Raw genomic sequence first — 9,185 nt, 5'->3', positions numbered from 1 at the left:
GCTAGCTAGTAGCAAACAAGACTGGTGATCATGGCTGTCTTTGAGGAATTGTCAGAGGATTTTTACTTGGTATCAAACCAAAATACAGAACCATATATATTTTTGAGCCAGAATACACAGACGAGGAGTTACAAATTTTGGAAGCTGATAGACAAAATGCCGAACAGACTGAGGTCGGTGGGAGAATAAGAACCAACACAAACTGGTTGTGTATATGTGGAACAGGCCAACCTATGCCGACAGAAAATGAGCAACTCTGAGCAAACTCCAGGCAAAATCTCTGCTCCCTGACGGGGCTTTTCAGGTGCGGCGAGCAAATCACTCTGCCATAGTACTGTAGTAGAAGTACCAGTGTTTCGCCTTTCTGAGAATATAGTTCCCAGTTATTATACGGTTAGAATATGGCTGTGTCTTATGTGACTTTGTTATTTGTATACTCTGTGACTAAACAAATCACAACATGTAAATAGGGACATGGTGGCGTTATTTTGTCACATACTGGGAGAGGTAGGTTAGTCGGAGCCAGTTACCTGCAGGATCTTTGCTAGGCTAAGCTAATGCTGGGGGCGTCAGACAGAGTTACAGCACATTTGGAGATGAGATGGGTATGTATTGACTTATCTAATTCTGGGGGATACGGTGAATAAGCTAAAGTCCCAATAAGTTGCCGTGTTCCTTTAAGACACAATAAATTTAAATAGGATAAGCTAATGTCAGCTTGACCACAACCATACATGATGAACACGGCTTTTTAATTTGAATTAAGTTTATTTTTGTCTAAATTGGTTTGTTTATTGTTCTTGCATGTTTGCTATTTATTGTTGTATTTGCATTTGATCTTGTGTACTGTCACTGCTGCAAAACCAACTGCCCCTATGGGAACAAATAAGGGTCGACTTGACTTGACATTTCACACTAAAGACCAATTAATTGGGGATTGTGTGTGTGTGTCCATCTGTTTTATTAGTGTTTCTAATTTATAATTAATAGTGTGTCTGAGTGAATCCTCTGCCAGGTAAACATTAGTCATTGTTCTCTCCTGCAGAGCTCCACCTGCCGCTGTTCGTGACTGCAGTGATGTGTATCACAGCAATGCTGTTTATATGTATGTTTACACTTGGTCTTCTGCTGGCTGTTAAACACCAAAGACCTGGCCCACGCCAGAATAGAGAGGTTAGTCCAAACATTTAGCTACAGTAGCTGGCTCACACAGCATGGCTTTAGGGTTGGCAACGTCGGTTGAACCACCGATTTTGTTCTGACTGAATTATCTCAGCAACTACTGGGTGGATTGGCACGGATTCTAGTACATCGTACATCATCAGGTCAAATTGTCTAATACTTTGGTAATGACTAAATACTTGCAACGTTAATGACATTCCCAGGAGCAGCAGCTACATGTAGACTTGGTGCTTTGTCCTAATTAGCTAATGTTGAGCTGGATTTTCAGTTGATGCAATGAGTTAAGGCCTGCATTCCATGACTTAGGTTTTCATGAGTGTCAGGTGTCAGCCGTTGATGATCACATTATGATCCTGGTAAACAATATACCTGCTGAACATAAACACATTAGTGTAGTTATTGTAAGCATGTTAGCATCCTGATACCATTTTGTTCAAAGCAACAATGTGCTTCAAATAAACAAAGTATGGCCTCACAGAGTTGCTAGCATGGCTCTATATTTGTAGTTGTGTTTGTTGACTGTAAAGTACCACATTGTCCAGTTCCCAGTAACCAATTTGCGTTTAAAGAATAATATGATCTTTCGTGCAAGAAGCAGTTCACTATCAGCAGGTTTCTGCTCATCCCACAGACATCTTCTGACTACGAGACAATGATGCCTGTTGACACAACTGAACCTGAACACCGCTGCAGCTTTTCGGCTCCAGACTGTGCTGATATCTCAGCTTTACCTGCACCACCACCTGACCTCTGCTCCCACTTCACATCAAAGCATCGGGAGTCTACTGTCACTCTCGGCCTCGGTGAATATGTTGATGTGGATGGACCAAAGCACATCTGCCAGTACCAGCATCTGGATCTCAGCCAGTTGGAGGAGCATGTCTATCACAGCCTTCATGGGAACCATGATCCTAAAGATGTACCTCTGGGAGTCAAAGAGCAGATTAACAGTTATACTGTTGAAGGATAGTTCAAGGTTAATTATAATTGATGGAAAGTCAACTTTGGTTTTCTTGTTGCCATGTTCTCGGTGAAATCTTTTTTTTTATATATTTAATTGTAAATAGGAATGATGGCTAAAATGACAAAAGTAAAACCCTGATTGTAAAAAAACAAAATTATTCTTTACTGTGAGTAAAATGATAATTCCGGAGGCTTAATACACTTTTAGCCGGAGCTATTCTTTTATTGAGTGCAGTTGGCGGAAGTATTTTCACAAAACTCTTGCAATAACATGTAAGACTATGGCAAGATCTCACTCATTCATTGTGTTATAGTAAAAGCCATAGTAATGAACAGGCACATAGCACATCATTACATGACACTGTGCATGGATGAAAGAAGGATATGACGGGATATAGGCCAATTTAAAAGTTAATGACAAAGGATCTTTAGCAATTCAATTAGTTGTTGTGTTTATTATTACTGTTTTTTTATTTCTTGAGGACAATGCACCAAAAGCATGACTCTTAACTCAAGCTGTAGGAACTGCATGTAGTAACCACTGTCTCACTCTGCTTTTATATATATTTTACCAAAATAAACAAAGAGATAATATCTGACGGTTTCCTTCTGTGAATTATTTACTTGTCTAATGGATCTTAAACATTATGAGACAGGCAAGAGATGGGAGCGTTGTTTCCATGCTTCTCACATGGTTTACGTGGTTTGGTGGGCAGATTTAAACAGAAGAAGCTGGCTAAACATAGGAAGCGCAACAACAAAGAGGAACCTATGACAAGTCGTTAATTTGGATAAAATTACAAAGACGTGTAATTAGGGTAGATAAGAAAAGGCAACGGATGGTGACAGACCTACAAATCTTTTGACCAGCGTTAAGATGATTTCCCTCATGTTGGTCTTTCTTCTGGGAGGTAAGTTTACAGAAATTCATTCTTCTGGCCAGCTTTCTCTCTTCCTCTATTTGACTTTTTAGTGTCTTTGTGGTTGTAAGTTTTTTTTCAGTTGGACGTTTTTTTCTTGAATTTGACTCCCAGTAATTCCTTTCTGTTCTTTTTGAGCCTTTACCATAATATGTGTTAACTTTTAAAACACTTTTTAAACACTCATCTATACCCAGAGGGGCTCATGAAATGATTGCTAGGGTTAGAAAATACAAAACTACCCAAATTTCATCTTTAATAGTTCCTTTTTTCTTGTGAGTACTGCATATTCTGACCTCTTCAGGCTTTTTTTGAATTTAAATGTAACAGAATAAACTGCCTACAACACAAAGACATACAGTATCCAACCTGTGTCAGGGGTGAAAAAGCAAAAGGGTCAGAAGCTGTAAAAGTTTTGCAACCACTGCTTTGAATAACGGGATAAGTCTAGCTAGTTGGTAATATACAGTGTAACTAGTGAGGTCCACAACTGGATGCAAAAAGCATGACGATCTGACCCTTGTTGCTGTCTGTGTTTTGTAGGGTTATGGGATACTGAAGCTATGTCCATAACAGGAGTTTTGGGGAGTGACGTCACAATAAAATGCTCTCACTCCAACGCATTTTACAACGCCAAATATTTCTGCAACGGAGCGTGTAGAAATGAAGACATCCTAATAAGTAGCAGAACAAATAACGATTTAAACAAAAAATACAGTATTAAAGATGAAGGAAACACATTCTACGTGACCATCTCTCATCTTAAACAAGATGACTCAGGAATGTACTGGTGTGGAATAGAGAGAATTGGCTTGGACACATACAGTCAAGTTTTCCTCACAGTCATAAACGGTGAGTTGATTTTACATAAATAGCTTTCATGACATTGTTTTTATTCATCACTTAAGAGATACACACATTTGTTCTATTTCCTTTGTTATGGACATTATGTCACAACACTGTCTGAAACTGATCTTCTCTTTTTTTGCAACAAACAGGAAGTAGTTAATCCACTAACACAGCAGCTACATGTGACTGAGAGACAAGAAACAACTTTAACATAATTCTTTCTTTTTTCTTTCAGAAAACACAAAGGACCCTCAATCAAATGTTCCATCCTCTAGTAAGCAACTGTTTTGTTCTGTGTAGATGTGTATGTGAGAGACAAAGTACTGAATGAACATCATTACTGAGACATTATTTTGTCCTTTTTTTCAGAAAAACGTTTGTACATTGGAGCAGGTCTCGGGGTGGTTGTGCTGGCTCTGGCGATGGTCCTTCTAACATTCTTCAGACATCGCAACAGAGACATCAGAGCAAATTATGGTATGAAATAAAACACTTATATAATACTATTTTCAGATTATGATGGCAGTTTGAAACACCCACGATAGAAAACAGATTCACCTAAACAACTATCCCAAACAACCTAATGACCTATCAGTACCCATGCCTGGAAACTTTAACAAGCTAGAAATCACCTAATGATGATCTAGCAACGGTCTAGAATATTGGTTCCCAAAGTGGGGTCCAAGGCCCCCCAGGGGTCCTTTAGGGGGTTCCAGAGGGTATCCAGCAAAAAGGGGACTAATTTGTTTTCCCGATAATTCCACCTATAAGTAACTGTCGGTAGATGACAGAATGTGTGACTATTTTTGGTCACGGGTTTTGTACACTTTCTATGATAAAACATCTAAAAGCAAAAATACTATCAAATGGGGGCCTCTGAGACAAGACCCTGTCAAAGGTCCATGGTCTTTGGTATTTGTGTCAGTTTAGGGGTCCTTTGCAGGAAGTTTTGCAAAAACTGGTTTAGAACACTCTAACATACAAACATCCTAAAACTGCCCTGGGATCCATAGCAATCACTTCCACCTAGAAACACAAAAGCAACCACAAACAACCCATGATTTTATTATATCTACTGGATCCCAGACTCAACTAGAAAATGCATTTCCTATATCTATAATATTCTCTAAACTATTTAGTTAATAATTAACAAATCGTCTACTACTTATAGCCATATCACACATAACCACAGTCACTCTGCCAGTCTCTCAACATGTAGCAACATTTGAGCACTTTGAAAGCACAAAGTTGTAGCTATTGTGTAGGCAACCAGCTAGCAGCAAGAGGGACACAGTTTTTCATTTTGTAAAATTCCATGTTGTAATTTTACTACTTCTGTCTATTCTGCAAACATGTCTGTTCTGAAAGATATCTCTGTTTTCTTCTGTTCTCCCTGGTGGTTTCTTACAAAAATGGGCAGCATTTATTTAATTTTTAACTATTTCTATGTGATGCTTTTAATGCAGCATTATGGCACCAGAAATATTGATTGCTTTCAGGAAGTGAAAGTAAAACACTTGGTTTTAATTTCACAGGGATCTAAAACTTTGTTTTGTATCATCACTCACCATACAGGAAAGGACCAAGACACAATATATACAACACCCTCCAGTCAGAAACTAAATATAAACCATGAAACTACTTCCTCTTCAACAGCCAATGAGGATCAAGAAACAGACAGCAAGGCTAACAGCATCTTCTGCTTGTCGACTGTTGAGTACCAAGATCACTCCGATAATATTTACTCCAATGTCATTGTTTCATCAAAGTCTCAGATCCAACCAGAAGGTCTCTCCTACGCCAGTGTTCGCTTCAAAAAACACACAGACTCCAGCACTGTCACACCTGGGCTTACGTACGCCACTATTCAACACAAAGCAACAGATGAATCAACAGTCTATTGCAATGTATGACCTCAGTGCTGACCACCTTCACTGTTATGTGCAGTATCTTCCTTTGCTGTATTATTAGATTAGATCGTGAATTGATAATTTAAATAATTCTGTTCAATTTTATGTATTTTTGTAACATTTAGAAATTATAAGAAATATTTAGATAAGTCCTCTTAAACTAATGTATGAATATTAATCATATTCAGTAGATTATAAATTTTAACCTGATAAAACAAAGTCAATATAAAAAAAAATGTATTTTTGTGAGCATCTGTTTTGTGGTTGATGAGAGTTGGTGATGTTGGTAACCGAGCAGTGTAGTTAAACACTATCTGTAAACAAAGAGTTCTCAGAGCATGTGACGTCTGAGACAAAGGAAACCACAGGGGACTCTGACCAGGTGAGCTAAGGGATAAAAGTCCCCGTCACCCACTTCTTATTGTCACTCACTGCAACACCTCGAGTTACAGAGCTGAAGAGGACAAACATCGGTCACTCACTGCAACACCTCAAGTTGCTAAAGAAGACAATCATTGTTCACGCACTGCAACATGTGGCTAATGAAAACAAACCATTGCTATCCATTGCATCCGTGCTAAACTGGAAGCACAGCCAAACGTTTGCAGTCTACTTTGATTAAATTGTTTCATTTTCTGAATGAATTGACCATTTTGGTGTTCTTGTAGCTCTACAGGAAATCGGACAACGTGGACAACGCTTTTCTTATCAAGTCAACTGAACTGGTTCTTCACTGCCTTTGAAGAGAAACCAGCTTTTTCCGTAAACCCCTCACAAGTGAGACAGATCCGTTTTATTTACCGTGGAGCATCTATGGGACCTAACAAATGGGAACACACACTGGGCAAAGACATATAGGTCTGTGTTGTTAATGTATTATTCTATTCTATAATATTGCTGCAACTTGTTACCACATTGAATGTGTAATAATTGGTACTGTCGCAAATGTCTCACCATGAATATGATTGTGACCACCGACCCAGTTTATTGCTGTGAATGTACCGGATCACGGTAGGCTACTTGTTGACATTTTGTTTTTGATACTGCAGTTTATATTGAAACTGTATGCTACACTGCTATCTCCCGCCGCAAAGAAATTATTAACTGTACAAGCGAGATAATAAACCTTCCCTTCGTCATTCAAACTCCAACACTGTCCTGTTTTTTTTTTTACCTTTTTCTGAATTAATTTATGCTGGAAATATCTTTATGTAAAGGGAAATATAGATTACAATCCAAATATAAAAACAAAATGGAATATATTGCAGTAATAGGCTCTCAGGCATTCTGTATTGCTTCCATCTATTTATTCTCCCGTAGCTCAACTTGTCTCGTTATATCTGAGTCAGCCCACACCTAGGTATCATTTACTCTTCCCTCTTTTGTGTCTTTTTTTGTGGAAATAAACTCCTTAAATATGACAATTATTCACCTGAATGATACATGAATTAATTTTAATTTATTAATAAACCCCCGGACTGTAATATTTTAGATGTGTTTGAGCAAGATTTCTGCTCATATTCAAAACTTGGTGCACATTCAAAATATATTCTTCCATATTATTCTATTGTTCTTTGAGATTTGGAGAAGTCATGATATTTTAAGAAAAAGAAATGGATAATACAATAGGCTATTACAAGAATAAAGTCACAATATTTCAGGAGATAATCCACCTGCACCATTGCTCTGCTGATAGGGTAGATCTCAGACCTCCACCTACCGTATGAATGTGACTATAGTCCAGTGTTACATAGGCTATATGTTAAAATACGGTACTTTATCAGTCCAATATGCATCTTGCACACTAAATTTGCACTATTATGTATCTACATTGCCAATAATTCTTATTATTGTATATGTTTTTATATTGTAGCCTGTTTTAAAGTTTTAAATCCCATAAAGTTTGCCTCTGCATTAATTCCTGCTAAGTTTAGAGTAATTATACAATTGGTATCATGGTTGTTAGAGTTTTTTAAAGGTTAGGGAAATGTAAGAGAGAATGGTCGGGTAACGTTCTCTAAAGGTTGCAACATTAGGATAACGTTAGGGGAACGTTCTGACAACGTTCGATGTAACTAAAAACTAACGTTCCCAGAACGTTACAAGAGTACATGGCTGCAGCCTGGAGCGTCCCATGTCATCCGTCCCGTCTCATGCGGTCTCGTCTCATGCGGAAACTTCCCGATCAACCAAAACACAACCAAACCTAACCTTCAGGGAACGTTCCCGCATCCAAAAACGAACGTTCATGACAGACACAGCTAGCGAGCCCAGTTTGAGATGCAGGTCTCTGAATGAGACAGTTTAGAGAAGTAGCTGTAGCCTACGCTGCTTTACATCGGAGGTGGAAACCCAAAACTACGGCAGAGATATGGATGCCCACGGCAGAGAGCGCCCATCACAAACCTGAAGCTTACACAGACCACGGAAGGCGTGCTGCAGCAGTGGTCTGAGCTGCTGCTCGTCTCTATTTTTACAGCGAGAGTGGACACTAAGCAACGCGCAGATCTGCTTCAGAGCTCCGTGTGTTTGAGTCTGACCCATAGGCTGGAAACGTCACGTCACGGGAATTTCAAACTAAATCATCATTGGTTTAAAGTTTTCCCCCAATTAGGAAGTGATCGACAATAATCATCAATTCAATCTAATAATCAGGTTGACAAGCAAACGTGTGGCTGAGGGGACGCCCTAGGATGATCATGTCCAATGTTCTAATTCTATTACTAATGGGAAGTAGACTCAAGGGCTACGGCGCCCCAAAGACATTTGACGCCCTATAGGCAATCGCCGGCCCTGCCACAAGGGGCTGAGTAATAGAAATTCCCCCCATAAATCAACTTCTCAGACCCCTGCCACAATTTCAAGTTAGGTCAGGGTCCTTGGTGAAGAAGAAGATTGGTTATTATTACTTCCTTGAAAATCAAGATTCCACGTGTCTTTCTTTCTCTAAAGTGTGATTTTCTGTCCTCTTTACACACTAACCTGACACACATACAGTACATACACAGATTAGCAGACGGACACCCCATGGTCACACTTGCAACCAAGTTTCACCACCTGCCATCTTGGGTTTAAATAGCCTGATTGTGTATTTCCTTGAGTAGCTATTTTGTGCCTTGTGCTTTCACTAAAGCAAATCTCAAGGTGTTTCATGCGCCATCTTGATCTTGCATGGCCCACGTGATCTCGTCATCGGCCCCTCTCTCCCGCTTTGCTACACATTTACACATACATATACACACCACATGTTTGCTTGTTTTGCCTTTGTTGTAAGTTTATTGATGATTGATGTAATAACAGATGGTTGAACAGGCCAGTGCTCGAATTTCACCCCCCCTCCCCTGCCACACACACACACACA

General features: G+C 39.2%; 2 protein-coding genes across 3 annotated transcripts in view; both read left to right on the top strand.

Moving 5' to 3' along the window:
• The window catches only part of LOC116704624 (CMRF35-like molecule 8), a 4,347-nt gene extending 1,606 nt beyond the window's left edge, over nucleotides 1-2,741 (top strand). For both annotated transcript variants that reach the window (XM_032540257.1, XM_032540250.1), the window contains 2 exons: nucleotides 1,046-1,173; nucleotides 1,814-2,741. In XM_032540257.1, the coding sequence (XP_032396148.1) occupies nucleotides 1,046-1,173; nucleotides 1,814-2,152 (467 nt within the window). In that variant the 3' untranslated portion in view covers nucleotides 2,153-2,741. The remainder of the gene's footprint in view (nucleotides 1-1,045; nucleotides 1,174-1,813) is intronic.
• Nucleotides 2,742-2,805: 64 nt separating this feature from the next.
• Nucleotides 2,806-6,978, top strand: LOC116704644 (uncharacterized). The gene is made up of 5 exons (XM_032540258.1): nucleotides 2,806-3,056; nucleotides 3,609-3,917; nucleotides 4,150-4,188; nucleotides 4,284-4,391; nucleotides 5,490-6,978. The coding sequence occupies exons 1-5, from the start codon at nucleotides 3,023-3,025 to the stop codon at nucleotides 5,825-5,827; spliced, it is 828 nt and encodes a 275-aa protein (XP_032396149.1). The 5' UTR covers nucleotides 2,806-3,022; the 3' UTR covers nucleotides 5,828-6,978.
• The last annotated feature ends 2,207 nt before the right edge of the window (nucleotides 6,979-9,185 follow it).

The sequence above is a fragment of the Etheostoma spectabile genome, chromosome 2 (genome assembly GCF_008692095.1).
Source record: "Etheostoma spectabile isolate EspeVRDwgs_2016 chromosome 2, UIUC_Espe_1.0, whole genome shotgun sequence".
NCBI classification, from domain to species: domain Eukaryota; kingdom Metazoa; phylum Chordata; class Actinopteri; order Perciformes; family Percidae; genus Etheostoma; species Etheostoma spectabile.
This window is presented reverse-complemented; position numbering and strand designations above follow the sequence as displayed.

Coding starts and splice junctions, on each gene's coding strand:
- LOC116704644 (XM_032540258.1), top strand. CDS start 3,023: ATGATTTCCCTCATGTTGGTCTTTCTTCTGGGAG. Junction 3,918..4,149: donor TTTCCTCACAGTCATAAACG/GTGAGTTGATTT, acceptor TTTTTCTTTCAG/AAAACACAAAGGACCCTCAA. Junction 4,189..4,283: donor ATCAAATGTTCCATCCTCTA/GTAAGCAACTGT, acceptor CCTTTTTTTCAG/AAAAACGTTTGTACATTGGA.